Genomic DNA, 18,743 nt, shown 5'->3' on the forward strand with positions numbered 1-18,743 from the left:
AAGCTCTACCTGTCCCTAAACACTTCCTTAAACTACTTGGCCGGTGCCAAAAAAAGGGTGTTAGTGGGTGCCATGGGACACAAGGGCAACTTGTTGAGGACCTCTTCCTTAAGTTCTTGCCCTACAGCTTGTGCCTCAGGCTTTAAATAGATGCAGCTAGATAGAGAACACAGCCTGGACTGTTACATGCCTGAAGAACACCAAGGAGTAGTGGGTATAGTATAAACATTTTAAATAGAATATGAAACTTATGTCTATGGATTCACAAGTTCAATTTTTTTTCTGATTCCTCCATTAGTACAAGAGAGAGCAACTGGTCTTTTAAAAGAAAAGAAATGCAGAGTTCAGGTCTGGGTGGTCAAATACCAAGCAGGGTGGTTGGAGTGGCTCTGTCCGAAATGGAAGGGTGAACACTCCTTTCCACATGAGACATTTACTGGTTTGCCTACAATTTTTTCAGCCCCAAGTCAGCCAATAAAGCAGTTGTTGCCCATTAGTGATGCTTCATCAACATTTCAGCAAATTCCAAGCAGTTCATTGTTATTGTCAACTTAACGGAAGTCCAGCACATAGTCAGAAATACCTATTGTACACACAGAGTTTAACAGACCAGGTAGGCAGGATTATTCAGATAAGGTCCTCTAAGAAAGGCAAAAGAGATTTGCTGTACACTTTTTTTCGTATCTCCAAGCAACCTGGGCTGATCTCATTGGATTACGTTCCTTTCCTTACTTCATAAACCAAATCATGCACAAACTCAAAAGATACTGGATGAAGTAAGTGTTCCAACTTTCTAATTGTATTGTTTTACAAACAATCTGGCAAAATCCTTTTCAAGTGTCTGTAGCACAAATATCATTGTGTTGCTGACAGCTGGTGTACAGGAGTGCCGAGCTGAGCTGCAAGTAAGATTTAAATGTTTGTAGATTGAGGAAAAGGTGGGTGTATTTCAGATTTCTTACTAGTTCAAGGGAAAGTTATAGGTGAATCTAAGGTTGGCTAGAATTGAGGATAGTAATGGTATGGTGGATGTCATTGACCCATTTTTCCTGATATGTTTTTAACATGCACAGTAATATGTTCCTTTGAGATAGATAGGTGTGATAATTGGTAGCAGCAAATAAAATAAGAATCCCAGGGCATGCTTCTTGTCCTTGAATCTTGTTCAGCTGTTCTTTAAAGAAAATTGATTGTGATCTACCAGTGAATGACATGGCTAATGTCTACCAGATGACTTCCTACATAATGGTTGCTGGGATTCTTATCAAAATACTGAATTTGGTCTAATCCAGCAAGGCATTTCTTACATTCTCAAGCAAGAATGTATCCTCAGAATTGAGACAGGCTCTGGATGCGCTTTCTCGCTTTTTAAACTGGAAACATGTTGGTGGACCACAGGGATCCTTGTAAAGACCACACAATGCTGAAGTCAGCCCACTACTGGAATAGCAAAAACAAAGTATTTCTTGATTGAAGTGAGTTGTTTGTGCTAGTCATAAAATCAGCAAAACCATGGCACCTGTCAACAGAGTTTCTACATACCTGGTTTTCAAGTGCAGAAAAATATGGTTTTGTAAATTAACCAAAATGAAAACGACACCAAAATGCCTTGATGAGATGTGAGCACGCTTCAGGAGACATGGAATGCTGAAAGCACTTAAAGTTAGTTAAAGGGGAGAGGAGTAAGAAATTGGCATGCTTAAATTCCAGAGAGCTTTTTTGAATGATAAAATTTGGTTTCCCCAATCATTTATTACTCTCCCTAGTACCATTTCTCATGGGCCCCTGGCAACATCCCCTGTGAGCTGCGTGGCTGCACAGACACCATATTGGTGCTGCGTAGCTAGAGTGGACGCCAGCAGAGGAAGCTCCCGCAGGGCTGCAGGCGGCTCACTTCTGTGCAGAGGTAGGGAACTTCTGTGCTGCTCCCTACTGCAGTTAGAGAGATGGTTGGTCCTCAACAGGTATGTAAGAATGTGGTTCCCACTACATATATTTTTAGTAGAGATACTACACAGTGGGAGATTTCATCACTACTTTCATTTATGCAGATTGCCTTCCCTTCCCATCAGTTACTTATTTATTAAGTTGTATATAGTAAAATGACATATCTGAATATATAAGCATAGGCATAGATCATTCAAAAATAACAAGAGTCTTCAAGCACGGGATGCTCTAGGATTTGGATTCCTCAACACTGGCATTCAAATAACCACATGAAATCACTTTGAGATGCCAAAACGCACCATTTAATTATGACTTCATATAAATCTGTATACTTTCAAATCAGCATGCAAATAGGTTGACAACAGGGCCCTGATTTAAAGACTGGAAGGCAAGAATTGTGATTTTTTTTTCAGTAAATGAAATTTGTATAATAAAGGTCATGCCGAGTCTATCTCTGGCCCTTTCCACACGGGCCAATAAACACAGGTGGGGGGGGGGGATTTTGCCCAGATCCCACTCCTAATGTGAGTCCGCTCTGCGTTTTCCCCCCAACCCGGATTTTACAAGAATCGCGATTTGTGCGATTCTTTTGTTTTAACGCACCTCACAGCCACGATCAAGCAAATGGCCCCAGGTGGTAGGTGCGTTATGCAGCTGCACTTTTAACCTCCCAGCTCCCATCTGCGGAGCCACACAGGCACTTCTGGCATCAGCAAGGCTCTGGGGGTGAACGTGTGCCCGCTTACATAGCTGTGCATCGGGGGGAGGGAGGTAAAACAAAAAAGACATGCTTCCATGCAAAGGTGCATCAGTGACCTGTGTTAGCTCTGGGGTCGCCCACACAGAGGCGTGCGAACGGCCTGGGGCTGCACCGGGCTCGTGTATCCCAGCTGCACGCCGCTTTGTTTTGGCCGTGCAGAAAGGGCCCTACATTCTCTTACTGAAATTTGATTTTTTTTTCAATGTCTAATGTTAAAGAGGGAGAAATAAGCCTGCGTACATCAACAGCATTGTTATGATAAATGGCTGCCTCTGAATAGTGTCCTTATGCTTGGACTCCTCTCTACTTGCTTTTGAACAAGTCTGTCCTGCACCCATCCAGGTCAAACCATTCACCGATGTTGAAGCAAGTGTATTATTTAGCTTTGTTGAAATGGAGGAATGTGGTTATGCCTGCGATAAAATTGCTACAGGAAGAACTGATACGTCTTTTAGGATCCAGTAAGCCAGGGCTAAATAGCAGCATTACAATGTAGGCATTATAAATATGTACCTCCGTGCTTGTTAAGTTGGAACACTGTCTACAGTTCCTCTAGCAATCAGTGGGAAGAAATGTTCACTAAAAATTAGCTGTATTCACCATTACCTTTACTGATACAACATTCTTACTGACAAGAGCGGGCATGCACAGGCATCCCTTTTGAGTAGAATAACTTATCTCATGTCCACTATGGGAAAGGCATCCCCCGTTGAAACAGTGAAGGTTGTTAAGCAAGTGCAATTCTCCGTATTCCAATGGAAAGGGGAGATACTCAGTCATGGATTTTTGGAGTGTTCTGCGCACGCGTGTATTTTTTGTGTGGGGTGAGAGGAAGGATGGGGGAAATTCAGATATACTTGTAGACTTGGATTCCCATTCCCTTGCAACTCCTTTATTTCCCTTTACCTATGTAGTAAAGTGGAGTTTGGTCCACCCACCCTGGGGGAAAAGGAAGGGATGGGGGGCGTCATCTTGTAAAGGCTCATTCACCTTAGGGGTAAAAGTAAGGAGGGGGAAGAGGCCTGTCATGGCCCACCCACCCTGGGGGAGGCAGAAGGGGCCAAGCCTTGTAAGAATTTTAAGACTGATTCATTTGCCCTTCAGATTTTATATCCTCCCTGGCAGCTGAACGATGATGGTTTATGCAGGGGACCCACCATCAAAGTACCTACTTGTATGCTTCCCTTTCTCTAGATGTAGATGCATAGTAACACCATGCACCACCATATACAATATTAGTTCTCTTTGACTGGGGCTTATATATGCTGAGTTTTTCAGAATTCTAGCATCCATTATGGCCGTGGACATAGAGAGATATGAGATGGGGGCTCTCCATTGGGGGCTTTCCATTGTCTGCAAGGAAATTAATTTAGGCAAAGCTGAAATGTTATCCCAGTTTCATTACACCTGGAAATTTAGTTCTGTTTTTCCTAGGTTTTTCGCTTGACACAAGGGCACAGCAAGGGCAAGTGATCATCTCTCGAGTTCTAATGTGGCTTCATGATGATACCATGAAATAATCAGATGTGACTATGAAATTGTCAGGGAGATAGAATGGCTAGTGTGTCAAGACTAGGATCTGAGAGACCCAGGCTCAAAACCCTATTATACTATGGAAGCCAGCTGAGTGACCTTGTGTCAGTCACGCTCTCTGTCAGCATAACCTAGCTGAGTTAGGGCAATGCTCTCTGGCCTTACTCTGCTGCCACTGTGAAAAAGAGGGGATGTCATGTGCAGCAATAAGATATGTATGTCAGGTCTTCCAGGATCATGAACTGGTAGTAAACAGAGCCAAAAGAAATGAGCAGAGTGTTATGAACCCACCTCTCAGCCCTTCCTCTGAGGTGACAAAGTTAGCTGCAGAACATTCCGCTCAGCCCAAGTTTCTGGCAGGTGTCACACTACGCCACTAGGTGTATGACTGATTTGAGCAAAGAACTCCAGCCAAGGCCTCATCCTTCCCTGGAATGCCCTCAACTCTGGCAGAGTCCTGGAACAAATGTTATCACTATGGTAGCATCCTTTTTAATGGAATTATGTTCTACTGGAACACAAGGATTTGTTAGTGAGACATCACTCAAAGATAGGACTGATCTGTCAGATACTTTCCCAAGTTTTTTTCCAAAGCCAAATTGTGAAATATGCACATACACAGGTAACCTTTGTTTAAAACAGAGAACAGTAATACTTCTTAAATTCTGAGAACAGATGGCTAATATTCCAAATCTGATTATGAGCCAATACACATTATCCGTCTGAACGGAAGGGCTTAGATGTAGTTTTCTCAGAAGCTCATTGTACAACTAAGCTACAGCAAACACACATGTAGGGCTGTGTATACATTCTACATTTTTTTAAAAAGGAAAAATAAAAAAATCTGCACCAAGAAGAACTAGATCCTGTAATCTGTATTAAGATCCACTGAAATGTGCATATATCTAGGTCTTGTCAAGGGCACCTGGAGTATCGTCCCCTGGACACTGGCAATTCTACTTCCCCTTCATTATCTTTTACCAATGTGTTGTGTACATGTTAATGGCTTTTAAATTAACAATACAAAAAATGCCTTGAATAAGCAACACCAAATCTACCCTAATCTGTTCAAAGATCAGCAGTCCAATCTACCTTATCTTACTCATAGATCAACCCACCCACCCGCACATGCCACTGGAATGCCACATGAACTCAACAAAAGGAGGCAAAGGAAAGTACAGAGTGTACAGAAGGACAGGGACTAGATGGCTAAATCAGGAACACAGACAAAGATTGTGACATCACAAGCAATGTTACACCCTTCTGAGCCCATTGGTTTCATATTAAAACAGCTCTAAACATTTGTTCCAGATCTGACTTCACCTGTTTCTGGCCGAATTCCCACTGAAAATTTAATCTAGATACAACCCAGTTTCAAAAGAATTGGCACCTTTTCATCCAGGTTCCAACATCCTCACTGCAGCATGTTTCTAGTGAAGATGTCTAGGCCTGCCCCTTGGGTGTGTGTGTGTGTGCTTGCCGTCAGGGGTGCAATTGTTAAGCTAGCAGCACCAAAATTTCCGAGTAGCTTTAGGAGACTTTCCTGATGATACCACCCAGGTTTGGTGAAGTTTGGTTCATGGGGGCCAAAGTTATGGACTTTCAAATGTGTAGCTCCCATCTCCTATTAGCTCCCATTGGAAACAATGGAGGATGGGGGCACCCCCTTTGGGAGTCCATAGCTTTGGACCCCCTAGACCAGGGGTCTGCAACCTGCGGCTCTCCAGATGTTCGTGGACTACAAATCCTATCAGCCCCTGTCAGCATGGCCAATTGGCAGGGGCTGATGGGAATTGTAGTCCATGAACATCTGGAGAGCCACAGGTTGCAGACCACTGCCCTAGACCAAACTTCACAAAACCTGGGTGGTATCAGTAGGAGACACACACCCCCAATGATACCGCCCAGGTTTGGTGAAGTTTGGTTCATGGGGGCCAAAGTTATGGACCCTCAAATGTGTAGCCCCCATCTCCTATTAGCTCCCATTGGAGTGTTTTTTCAAAAAGGTGCATACACAAGCAGGTCCAGGAAAATCCTGTGATAAGGGGAGGGAGCACCAGAAACTGGACTGATCTGTGTTCTGCAGTTCGGCAGTGGGGAGATCGCGAGGAAACCTGGGTATTTCGGGTGACTATCCCAGGATTAATCACCAGTGGGAAATCGCCCTCTGAGTTTTGCACTTATTCTGTGCAGTTCTGCCTTGTCCCTAGGCCCAGTATGTTGTCCACCCAACTCCCTTTTGTTGGAACTTTCATAGATTATATTTTCAGCCACCAATTCTAAATATTCATTCTTCATCATATTTTGGGAGGGCCCATACTGTAAGAATATAGCTGAAATTAAGATGACTTAAAGGTAAAAAAAAATACACACAGCTTGAAAGCAACAGATTGATCCACTATTGACTGCATGTTGGTATGATATATAGTGGAGAAAAGCCAAAATAGATACACCAGGTTGACTTGTGGCACTTTGCATCTCTGACATTAAAAATGTTTGACAACTATTTCATCTTTGAAGAAGGTGGTGAGCACTTTCAGACTGGTATTTGTACCCCAGTAGACAATAGTAACCTAGTTGGACTAAGAGTCTAATTCAGTATGAGGCAGCTTCATGTATTGTTCGTATGGAAGATCCCCTGGAGGCTGAAATTTATCATATTTAGGTGGCGGAATTACTCAAAGCAAGCAACACTACAGCATCCTTAGCACAGTCTCCCATCGACTCATCATGAGTGCATGTCTCACATAGAACAAGCTTAAATGACATTAATGCAAGCAAGCTAAATGAGATAAGGATATTAAGCCACAAAGGCATCTGGTGGGCAGCAAGCAAGTGGTCAGAGGAGAAATACCAGCCATCGCATGGAACAGAACAACAGTCATGCCCTCCTCCTGGCTTTATTAATATTTTACTTTACAGTTACTCATAAACACATTTAAAGCAGATTCTGATCTGACATTCCTCTAATTCTGCTTTTGCCCAAATACTTTACAATATTTTGCATATGTACTCATTGTGAGTAAAGCAAAGGTTGCTGCAATATTTCTGGGTTTACAGGTAATGACTTAGCAGAATGAGGAAAGGCTTAAAACAACTTTAATATGAACAGCAACATCTTACTAAAACTGAAACATTAACCTTGTTTTAGAACAAACCATGATCTTGTGATCATAGGACAAATCTACAAATTATCAGTGACTTAACGCTGTAAAATATAAAGGCATATGTTCAAATTTTAAATTCAGTTAAAGTGAGCGGAATGAAAAACAGCAACTTCAAGCAAGATGTGGAGGTCAACAACTTCTCACAAGAAAATTAGTGTTTGAACACAGTAGAGTTGTTTCATTGATGTGTTCATAGTACTATAGAAAAACACAGTAACCTGTGAGTACTCAAGGTGGTAAGTAGGTGTATTAATTGAAACACTTTTTCACACTGAGTTTTTGCCACAACTCAGCTTCTTAAGTAGATTGTTTTCCCCCTTCCCTTACATGCAGTATTATTTGGCAGTCACTGCTCCTTGTATTCAGGTTTGGGTTTTTTTAGCTCTCCTCAAATCACTTACAAAGGTCTCTGGAAAAAAAAAACAGGAAAACTCCAAGAAAAACTGGGAGAGCTGGAGATGGTACTGCGTGCAAAATAACTGATGCATTTAAAAAGCCAAGCTGCAGCAAAAAAGAAGCCAAGTGCAGGAAACCCTGTGGCAGAGATTGCTATCCCAGAGTAACAATCTCTGAATCTTGTTGGTGTTTAGAGTGGTTCTCTCGCCTTGCCTAGGTGTAATATTTTACTTAAAGACGAGGGGGTGAGGAAGAAGACTTGGCATCTCACAAGTTCTGTAACGTGAAGCTCCACAGACTACTGGAGTTTCTACGTATAATACTAACAAAATCAAAGTTTGAGTTAGCCTGATTTTTCCCCCTTTGCTATAGGAAGTGGAAGCTCATGTATACCAGACAAATGACAAGAATCTGGATTGCCCTTTTGCTCGTCTTCCTATCCTGTGCAATATTCCAAGTTGTTCAGAATCTCCAGTGTACCAGGTAAATTCAAGAGGATGTATTTAGTGTATTGCCCAGACCATTTTGTGTGTATGTGTGTGTTCCATGTCAAGCCAGGGAATGGATTCTTTCACTGGAGACTGCCAAAATAATATTATGACTTGAGATACCAGACCCAAAAGGGTAAACTAAAACTGTATATGTACTATCAGATAACCCACTTGACCAGAATTCTGAATGGGATCTAGAGATGGAAAAAGAAATGGGAAAGTAAAAATGTACCAATGGAAATGATACCATTTCAACTATCTTCATATTGACTGGGGAAATACATGTTCTGGTCATGACAAAGAGTAAACATTTCTGAACACTGTAAATTATTGTGGAACAGGTAGTCCTGGAAGTGCTCCAGTCCAGCCAGAGACGTAAAATGTATAGACATCTTCAGTGACTATGCCCTTGAACAGAACCAACCAGAGGAAATTCAACCTTGTATTTAATACTCAGTGGTGCTGCCAGAGACTTCGTGTGGGATGTGGTTCAGAATTGTCAAACATATAGAAGGGCAAGTTCTGCTGAGCAAAAACCAAAACGGCTTCCACAAAGGAAGATTCTGTCTCAGTAATCTTGTAGAGTTTTTTGAAAGTGTCAATAAGCATGTGGATAGGACAATGCCTGTGGACATTGTGTATTCAGATTTCCAAAAAGTCCCCAATTGCTAAGCAAACCTCACAGTCTTGCGATAAGAGGACAAGTCCTGTTACAGATTGAGAGCTGGCTAAAATATAGGAAGTAAAGGGTAGGAATAAATGGTCAGTTCTTACAATGGAGGTATGTATGTAAGCAGCAGGGTCCCTCAGTACTTTTCAATCTGTTTATCAATGGTCGATTCCCCATGGGGAAATTCTATCTAGATCAAACCAAGTTTGTAAAGAAACCGCAGCTTTTCATCGGGGTTTCAACCTCCCCACCACAGCAGGTATTCAGCGAAGACATGTAGACCTATCTCGGATTCCAGAAATGTAGCAATCCCCACTACCACGCAATCTCCTTTGCAGGTCTCTCCTGATTGGCTGGTGTGCCGTGTTGGGGCGGGACCTTTTTGGGGCAGGAAATTTTTCCCTGCTACTTGCAACCTGAAGTTTGCTCGTTTGCAAGGATGAACGTTTAAGTGTTTAGACGCTTAAGCGGGTTTTTGCTTGTTTGGAAGGGTGAACGGTTAATCGTTTGAGCGGTTTTTCGTTCTCCTCTGCTAATGTCTCCTCGTGCACGCACTCGCCAAGACCAACAGCGAAATCAAAACCCAGAAGAGGCTGCGTGTGCATCGCTCAGCGCCTGCCAAGCACTGATTGGTTGCTAGACATTTGCATCACACTCCACAGCGGGAACTTTAAACAAAGATTGGACTCCTGTTCCTCCCCTCAAAACTGGATCGAAAACGTGCTAAGAAGAAAAGTTGAACTTTCAAGCAGGTTCTGCCAGGACACGGGATAAGGGGGAGAACGAGTGCCAGAAACGGGATGAATTCCTGTTCATCGCTCAAGCAGTGGGGAGTTCTTGCTGAAACCTTGATATTTCACGTGAATATCACGTGATTAATTGACCGTGGGGAATCGACCAATGACCTGAGTCTGGGAGTGAACAATTAGGTGGCCATGTTTGCAGATGACACCAAATTATTTAGAATAATTAAAACAGAACTGATTCTGAAGAACTCCAAAAAGATCTCTCTAAATGGGCATTAAAATGGCAAATGAGATTCAGCATGAGCAAGTGTAAAGTAGGACAAAAATCCAAACTTCACATGTACTCTGATGGGATCTGTGCAGGCAGCGAAAGACCAAGAAAAGAATCTTGGGATGGTAGTAAATAGCTAGATAAGATTTCAACCCAGTGTGCAGCTGATGGGGAAAAGGCAAATTAAACAATAAAACTGCTTTTATCATATTGCCCTTATATAAATCTATGGTGAGACCATACTCGGAATACTGTGTACTGATCTGGTTAACTCACCAGAAAGTAAACTGCAAAGCTTGAAAAAGTGCAGAAAAGAGCAACTGTCCTATGAGCAATAGTCAAAATGCTTAGGGCTGTTTACCTTAGAAAAAAGGCAAGGCCAAAGCCTATAAAATTAGCATAATGTGGAGAGAGAGACAGGATTTTCTCCAACTCTCATAATAGTGGAACACAGGGTTATCGAAGTTGAAGAGTGAGAGATTCAAAGCAGACAAAAGGAAGTACATTGTTGAACTCCCTGCTACAGGATGTGGTCAGGACTGCCAACTTGAAGAGGGGAGTGGACATGTTCATGGAGGACAGGGCTATCTATGGTTACTAGTCAAGATTCTCTCCACTATCAGAGGAGCATGCCTATTATATTAGGTGCTGTGGAACACAGGCAGGAAAATACTGCTGTGGTCATCTTGTTTACGGACTTCTTAGAAGCACCTGGTTGGCCACTGTGTGAACAGACTGCTGGACTTGATGGGGCTGGGACTGAGTCATTGTGGCTTTTCTTATGTTCTTAATTTTGGCTGTGAGGTGTAGCAACATGTTTGGGCATGGGTGGGGCACACATGAGATATGCTTATCAACAATATTTGAAGGTCCCCTTGTTTGTCTTTCATAGCAAATGCAAATGTGATTGCCAACTGAAGCAGCTTCCCCTCCAGCAAAGCAGAGCACATGAGAATTCATTTCAGGACCAAAGAGACCCAAACTCTGCTCACCTTTTCTCAAAACCTATGGAAAGCAACATCACCTCAGGAAACAACACGGTGAAACCACTGATGCCCAAGGCCAGCCCTGCTGAGAAAAAGGGACTTGTCACAAAACTGAGTACAGCATTAAACCAAATCAGACTCCTGGACACTAGTTTTGGAAGTGAAGAAGAGTTCTGGCAAAAACCTTTTGTAAAAGATAAAGAAGTGGAGATTCTACATTTAAAAAACACACCGAAAGACCTGAATACTAAAAAAAATCCTGCAAGGGCTCCTGAAGTGACCTTTTCAGCTGGTAGGAAACTTGGTACTACAATAAAAGCTGTCCTTTCCCAGATCAAAGTGAACAAATCTGTAACAAAAATAATTGCAGATGACCAAGTCCCTGGTGTGAATGGCTCATTTCAAAGCCCAACCAAAACATCACCTTCCTCTATCCACAGCAGAAGCAACACTTCCAGTTTTACAAAAACAAATTCACAAACCTTTAACATCTCCAAAGGCAGAAACTCAGCTGAAGTGGCATCATCAGCAAAGATACCTCTGCCTGAGAATACAGTCCTTCCAAAGGTTGAAAGAACAATCAGAGCACATATCACCAACTTCTCCCAAGATGCAACATGCAAACCCAAGACTCACATAGTTTTCCTGAAAGTACACAAGAGTGCCAGCAGCACTGTTATGAACATTTTGTTCCGCTTTGGTGAGACTCACAACCTCACCTTTGCCTTGCCAGTCAATGGTGTTCATCAGTTGAATTATCCTCATTATTTCACAGCAGCTGTTGTGGAGCAACTTTCTCCAGGCAAGGAGTCCCAGTTCAACATTATGTGTCATCACATGAGGTTCTTTAAGCCAGAGGTAAAAGACAGATGTTTTCCTTCATTACACAGATGAGCTGTTATTTCTCTGCAAAATTTCTAGCACGTAATAGGTTCCATTCATAGATAGTAAAGTACAGAGGCAGTTGAAAAACAGGAAAAGGTGACTATTCAGGGAGGAGTAAGCAGTATGAAGAAGTAAGTGAAAAAGAATGTGTGTCTTTAAAGTTCTGGTGAATTTATCTACATATATCAAGCAACAAAGGAAGGTGAGGGACTGTCAAAGACTTTATTACTTTATTAAAGTAAGGTAATAAAACACAGGTTTTAAAACAACAGTGAAATGTATATCAAGATACAAAACAGTTACACAAAGAAAATAACAAAAGACATAATACATACCATAGTAAAATTCTTATAGGAAAATAGTAATTGTCTCCAAAACGTGTGCAAAGTTCCAATAAAATTTCAGGTCAGAAAAATAAAGAGATTATTTCTAACACTGAATGAACCAATTTATGATTTAGGCTGACCACAATTGATTGACCAATGACAGCACACTCTAATCAGAACATTACGTTTGCCCCTCTTTTACAAACCCAAACTTTCTCAAACATTTTCAAAGCAATTGGTTTCAGCTGGCTCAAATGAATGAGGATGACACTATCTTTCTAACAAGCACAGTAACCTTGAGGAGATAAAAGCTCAGCCTAATTACAATACCTGCAGTTTTGAACCTTTTAACACAGGAGAAAAGACAAAAGGATTTTATAGGCCTTAGTATTCAAAATGGATTCTCTCTTGAACGCCCCCCTCAAAAGGTGCAACTTTGTGGCCATTCTCAAAATTTACAGCTTACAGCAAAATATACAAATATTAAGCATCATCTACAGTGTTACAAGTAATATCTCCTGTATTCTTATGTAAATGAAAAGCACTACTACATATATGAAGTAATAATGTAAAGGAAAGGAAAAAAAGATTAGATGAATAAACAAAGTAATGCAGCAGAAAACTCATGCTCACAAGCAATGAAATACCCCTAAGATAATCAGAAAATCAAATAATTACTCAGATTTACTCATTACAACAACTCAAAGCATGAGAGCCACATTTTCTCATCCTTTAACGTGTGACACCTCAAACTGAAAATATTGCAAGCTCAATGCCCATCTTAAAACCCTGGCATTGTTTCTTTTAATCTTATCCAGAAAAGCTAGAGGATTATAATTGGTCTGAATGAAAAAATTAATGCTGGTCAGATAAGGCTTTAGTTTATTAGTTGTCCATACACCTGCCAAACATTCTTTCTCAACAGTAGAATAACTGACCTCATGAGAATGATGTTTCCTGTTCAAATAAGCAACTGGATGTAACTCTTGATCCTTTGACCTTTGGGCCAAAAAAGCGCCAATGTCTCTCTCACCAGCATCGTGCTGGATAACAATTGGATGCTGAAAATAAACCAGATGCATCAGGAACAGGTGCATCTACCATCTCACATTTCAACTGGTCAAGGACATCAACCTCCTATTTTTGTTAGACTAATTATTGAGATTAATTTTTCTCCAACTTTAGTTCCAGTTTTGGAAAAGAAACTGGTTTGATCATCCTAATGGATGACCTAATGGACGATCTTCCTTGAAAGGGAAATAGAGAGTAATGCACCCTGTTAATTTTACTGGACCCTTCCAAAGCTTTCAATAAAATCAGCCAGGCTGAGATGCCCAATGTGTGCCCATGGCCTGGTAGTTTTGGCCCTATCTGGTTGAATGGTTCCACAGATGGTAAAAAAGAGTGAAAGTTTAACTTCTTGGCACTTGTACCATGAAATCCTCCAAATTTTCCTCTTCCTTGTGCTGTTTAACACTTACTCAAACCCATTAGGAGGGGCCCTACAGAGATTTGGACTAAAGTACCAATGACATTCTTTTCAGTTAAGGTACGTATCTAAATGGATATACCATTTGCAGCCCTTCTTTGAAAAACACAATGTGAACACTATTTCCCAAGCTCTGGTTGGCTCTAGGTTAGATAACTGCAATGCATTCTGCATGGTGCTATTTTTGAAGTTGGTTCAGAAACTTTAGTTGGTACTAAACAGTGTGCAAGACTACTAGCTGACACGGACAGTAATTTCTTCCCAGTATTGAAAGCACTCTATTGGCTTCCACTTAGTTTTCAGTTCAGAGTGCTTTTGAAGGGGGGGGTTGCCATGAAAAACATTTGATCCACATCAAAATCTACATGATTTTGACTATTGAAGATGCAGCCCAGATATTATCTAATGAACTAATGAGGCTGCATTGCACTGAATCAGGCCACTGAAGATCAGCATTGTCCACTGTGAATGGTAGCAAAACACCAGGGTCCCCAGGTTGAGGTTTTTCACACTACCTCTTTTTAATTGGAGATACTGGGAATAGAACCAAAAATCCTGTACATACAGAACAGATGCTCTGCTACTGATCCATATGCCCTCAGTCTCCTTTTCGATTTTTGTTATTCATATGTACTGTTTTAGTATATGGTGGTATATTGTATGTTTTTTGCTGCTGTTTCAGCTCTAATTTTCTATTCCTCAATACATTGGGTATAGTTTTAAAAGGTTAAGCTCTGTGCTGCTATTTTATTCTGTTTTGAAAACATTGCATTGTTTGTTTTATTTTAAGATATTACCCTTGCCACCACCTCAGAAATTTTATCCTATTGAGACCATAGTATATAAATACATTAAATAAATGTAATCAATAAAAATCAGATCAGGGAGGGCTCCTTACTCCTACAGCAAGAGAAACCATGAAGCAGAAATGACAGCTGTAGGACAAAGGGCAAATTTAAAAAGCACTACTTAACAATGCAATCTTATGCAAATTACTCTAGTCCAAACCCACTGGAATCAATGGGTTCAGAAGTCTCTATAGGATTGTATTGTAGGCACAGCTAGCATACTTTCCTAGTTGAGCCAGTATAGTTTTAAAGAAGTCTGCTAATAATAATCTTCAGATCCTCCGAAGATGCCAGCCACAGATGCAGGCGAAACGTCAGGAGAGAATGCTGCTAGAACACGGCCATACAGCCCGGAAACCACACAGCACCCCAGTGATTCTGGCCATGAAAGCCTTCAACAGTACAAATCTGCTAATAGTTTGAAACTTCCCACTTCCTGTCTAAGTAACATTTATGCTTCAGAGAATTGTATTTATTTGATTTCTCCTCTGCTTCCTATTTCAGGTTGCAAAAGTCATGCCAAACTCTACCTTCTACTTTTCCATCCTCCGCAATCCTGTTCAACTCATGGAATCTTCATTCACCTACTATAAAGGGACATCTGCATTCTCCAAAGCCAGGGACTTGGAGGAGTTTCTCAAGCAACCTTCCCAGTTTTACAACGCATCATTGACAGACAGCCATTATGCCAAAAACTTAATGGCATTTGATTTTGGGTATAATCACAATGGGAACTTCTCAGCCAAGCACATCCAGCTCATGCTACATGCCATTGAGGCAGAATTTGACCTTCTCCTGATCTCAGAGTACTTTGATGAATCAATGGTGCTGCTGAAGGAGACCTTGTGCTGGGACCTGGATGATGTGACCTTCTTCCCTCTCAACAGCAGACACAACAGCACCAAGACCCCCCTTTCAGAAAGCACTACAGAGAAGATAAAGAGCTGGAACAGGCTTGACTGGGAAATCTATGTGCATTTCAATAAGACCTTCTGGGAGAAAATAGACTGGCACATTGGCAGGGAGCGCATGCAAAATGAAGTGAGGACACTGCAGCAGAAGCGGGAGCAGCTTGCAAAGATGTGCCTTCAAGAAAATGGCAGTGTAGGTCCACAGCTGATCAAAAACCAGGCATTGGCACCACTGCAGTATGGCAAAGCAGTAATCATGGGATACAATTTAAAGCCTAGCCTAGATAAAACAACAAGGCGGATGTGCCAGCGCATGGTGACACCTGAACTTCAATACAATAAGTTCCTGTACAAGAAACAGTTCCCAAAGAAAGTTTTGAAGCGCAGTAATGCAGCTGTCTTGCCTAAACTATCTAATCGCAGGGCAGTTTGAGACAAACATCAGTATGAAATGGGCTCTGATTTACATCCAGAAACCATTAGGGCTAACGTGGTAGGATAAAAGACCAGCTGGAAATCATGCTAATACCCAGAGTGAGTTTTCCATTCACTGACTGCCAAAGCCCTTAAAAGATATTCTGGCTAGGGTGTGCACCATTTCATCATCATCATCATCATCATCATCATCATCATCATCATCATCATCATCATCATCATCATCATCATCTGGTATTTTGTGGGTTGGGTTTGACCCAGAGATTTTCAAAAATGTGAACAAATCCAAGTCCCCACACATAAGGGGATGTTTGCTTTTTCAGATATTCAGTTTTTTTCAGGTCTATTAAACCCAAACCTGAAAAATTCCAGATGCTTCTGAACTCCACGTGGTTTTCAGAGGTGACAGGTGGCGCAGAGCTGAATGCTGGGCTTCAGCTCTGTGCTGCTTGCTGACTGTGAGACCCATGTGGAGTTCAGAGGCAGTAATGCAGGGCTGAACATTTGGCTCCTCTCAGCCAAGCCCAGCCTTCAGCTTTGTGCCGCCGGCCACCTTCAAGACCCAGCTAATCAGCAAGTAAATGAAGGGGAGCGGGCGGGAGGAAGAGGGGGAGGAAGAGGGAATTCCCCCCCATAGGCCGCCTTGATTCTTAAGGTGGGGTATAAATGTAATGTAATAAATAAATAAATAAAAATTAAACTAAAAAAAATTTTTTTTTAAAGCATCTTAAATCCTGCTGGAAAAGTTCAGCATGATTCAAGATCTGCTTTCCGGCTCCCTCAAATAGCCACCAGTACCAGTACCAATAAGGTATTTTTCAAATTTCTTTCAGTTCAGCTTTGCCAAATGCACACCCCTAATTCTAACATATGTGGGACTCCAAATCCACATGTTCATCTGTTTCTCCATACTGTTTCCTTAGCTGCCTGCCACTGCAATACATCTCAGCTGCTGCAGTTTCCCCATTTTTCAATGTTATTTTACCATACAAATATAATGTTGGGAGAAATCGTAGCAAGTTAGATTGTTACTGGATTACTGTATTGGCAACTGGGCTCTGCCTCTATATCAAGTCCTACAGGGGAAAAAGAGGTTACTGGAGGTCTTGAAAAATCCCCCCTTAACAATCTTAGCATGCTATTTGAATTCTAGGATTTATTTATTACTCAGTTTTCAGTGAGGGCTAGATCTAAATTTTTAAGGGGGGCAAAAGTACAAAATGATACTTCCTATATATTATATACATATTTTATACACACACACACACACACATACAGTGGAACCTCGGTTTTCATTGCCTTCAGTTTTCATCGATTCTTTCAGTGAAAAATTAGTCTCGGTTTTCATCGATTTGCCTTGGTTTTCATCGATTTGCAGGGGTTTGTGGAGCAAAATCACCCAGACAAAGCTGTTGCAGGCTGTGTCTGCAACTTGTTTAATGACAATGTCTTGCACTATTTCAGACAAATCTTAAAGAGGCATCAGAAACAGACCTCTTTGGACAACTTTCTGGTGTGACATTGGTCCACTGGCTCCTAGTCAATTCCAATTCCAAAGCCTTTATTGGCATTATAAATTACAGAGTTAGTAAAAAGGGGCATTTATCCACTAACTGAGACATTAAAATATTAAAATACATTAAAACAATGTTGAACATTCACAACATTCACGCACACATAAAATAATTTAGCTGTTACTACTATTTAGGCAATGATTGCGCCTGACCAAATAGTTCCTCAAAAAACTCGCAACATTCTATTCACATCACGAGGAATCACAGGAACCGTTGAGTAGAAAATTCATGAGTAGATGGTAGCCCTGACATCGTTTGAGCTCTCTATCAATGGACAGATGTATATAGAGCGTAACGACTCGTACATTGGACATTCCAATAGTACATGTTGAACAGTCTCAACAACGCATTAGCCATATTACATTGGCATAACCTGTTCTCCATATGGAGTGTTAGCATTATACCTGCCAAGGGAGTCATGGCGTTAGGCAAGGAAAGCGTTAAAACGAGGCTAAAGTGTCATGCAGCTCTGCGTTGTTTGGGATTGCACAAAATGTACAAATAGTTGGCACAATGGTCTGATCGGACAATTCCCAAGGCCTGTGGAGAGCAGCTTTTCCCCCCCTCCTGCACCATTTCCAGTTTCTCTCTTTCAACTAAAATTTAATTTCATTATGATTTAATTTAATTTAATTTCATTATGAATTCTGATGGCAGACATAGTTTGGAACTGGTTGGCTGTTAAGCCCCTGTTGTTAAGTTTCTTATCTATGTCAGCCAACCATTTCACAGAAGCAGATTCTGATAAGAGTTGATGTATAAAGCTGTTTGGTTTGGGCTCAAAATGAATTTGGGTCCAGTACTTAAATGTTCTTGTCCATGCCATCAATTCCATGCTATTTTGTCCAGATTTCTCTACGTCGAGATTGTCAATAAGGGACACACCTTGGTGACCCTAAAATTCTTCGCAAAAAGTATGCCTGTACTGACTCGAAGGTTGGAGTTTAATTTGGGTAATCCATATTGGGGCTCCGTGTATAATAGCTGAGGGATTATCTTTGCATTGAAGATTTTCAGTGCAGCGGGGACAAATTGGTGTCGCTTTAGAATAGAAAAATCGAGGAGAATGCTGCAAGCGTTCACCTTGGCTTTGTTCTCTACTTGTTTGCTGTAGGGGAGACCCAAGATGGAGGTTGTAGCTGAATAGGAGCCCTAGATATCCTAAGAACTTTAGCTTACTTGCTCTAGGACATGGTTGTTCACTTTCCAGCTATATTTACGCCCTGAATTTTTACCAAAGATCATAACTTTTGACTTGTCCATAATTGAAGCGTCAAGCTTATTTACATGACAACAGTAATCTGCACT

General features: G+C 41.3%; 1 protein-coding gene across 2 annotated transcripts; it reads left to right on the top strand.

The window, feature by feature from the left end:
- The first annotated feature begins 664 nt into the window (after positions 1–664).
- Positions 665–17,128, top strand: LOC125438148 (galactose-3-O-sulfotransferase 2-like). 2 transcript variants are annotated; one of them, XM_048506375.1, is made up of 4 exons: positions 665–776; positions 8,176–8,286; positions 10,874–11,825; positions 15,020–17,128. In XM_048506375.1, the coding sequence occupies exons 1-4, from the start codon at positions 748–750 to the stop codon at positions 15,857–15,859; spliced, it is 1,932 nt and encodes a 643-aa protein (XP_048362332.1). In that variant the 5' UTR covers positions 665–747; the 3' UTR covers positions 15,860–17,128. The 2 variants fall into 2 exon arrangements, with proteins under 2 accessions (XP_048362332.1, XP_048362333.1); XM_048506376.1 differs by lacking the exon at positions 665–776 and adding an exon at positions 1,868–1,964.
- The last annotated feature ends 1,615 nt before the right edge of the window (positions 17,129–18,743 follow it).

This window comes from Sphaerodactylus townsendi, linkage group LG08 (assembly GCF_021028975.2).
Source record: "Sphaerodactylus townsendi isolate TG3544 linkage group LG08, MPM_Stown_v2.3, whole genome shotgun sequence".
Classification (NCBI taxonomy): Eukaryota; Metazoa; Chordata; class Lepidosauria; order Squamata; family Sphaerodactylidae; genus Sphaerodactylus; species Sphaerodactylus townsendi.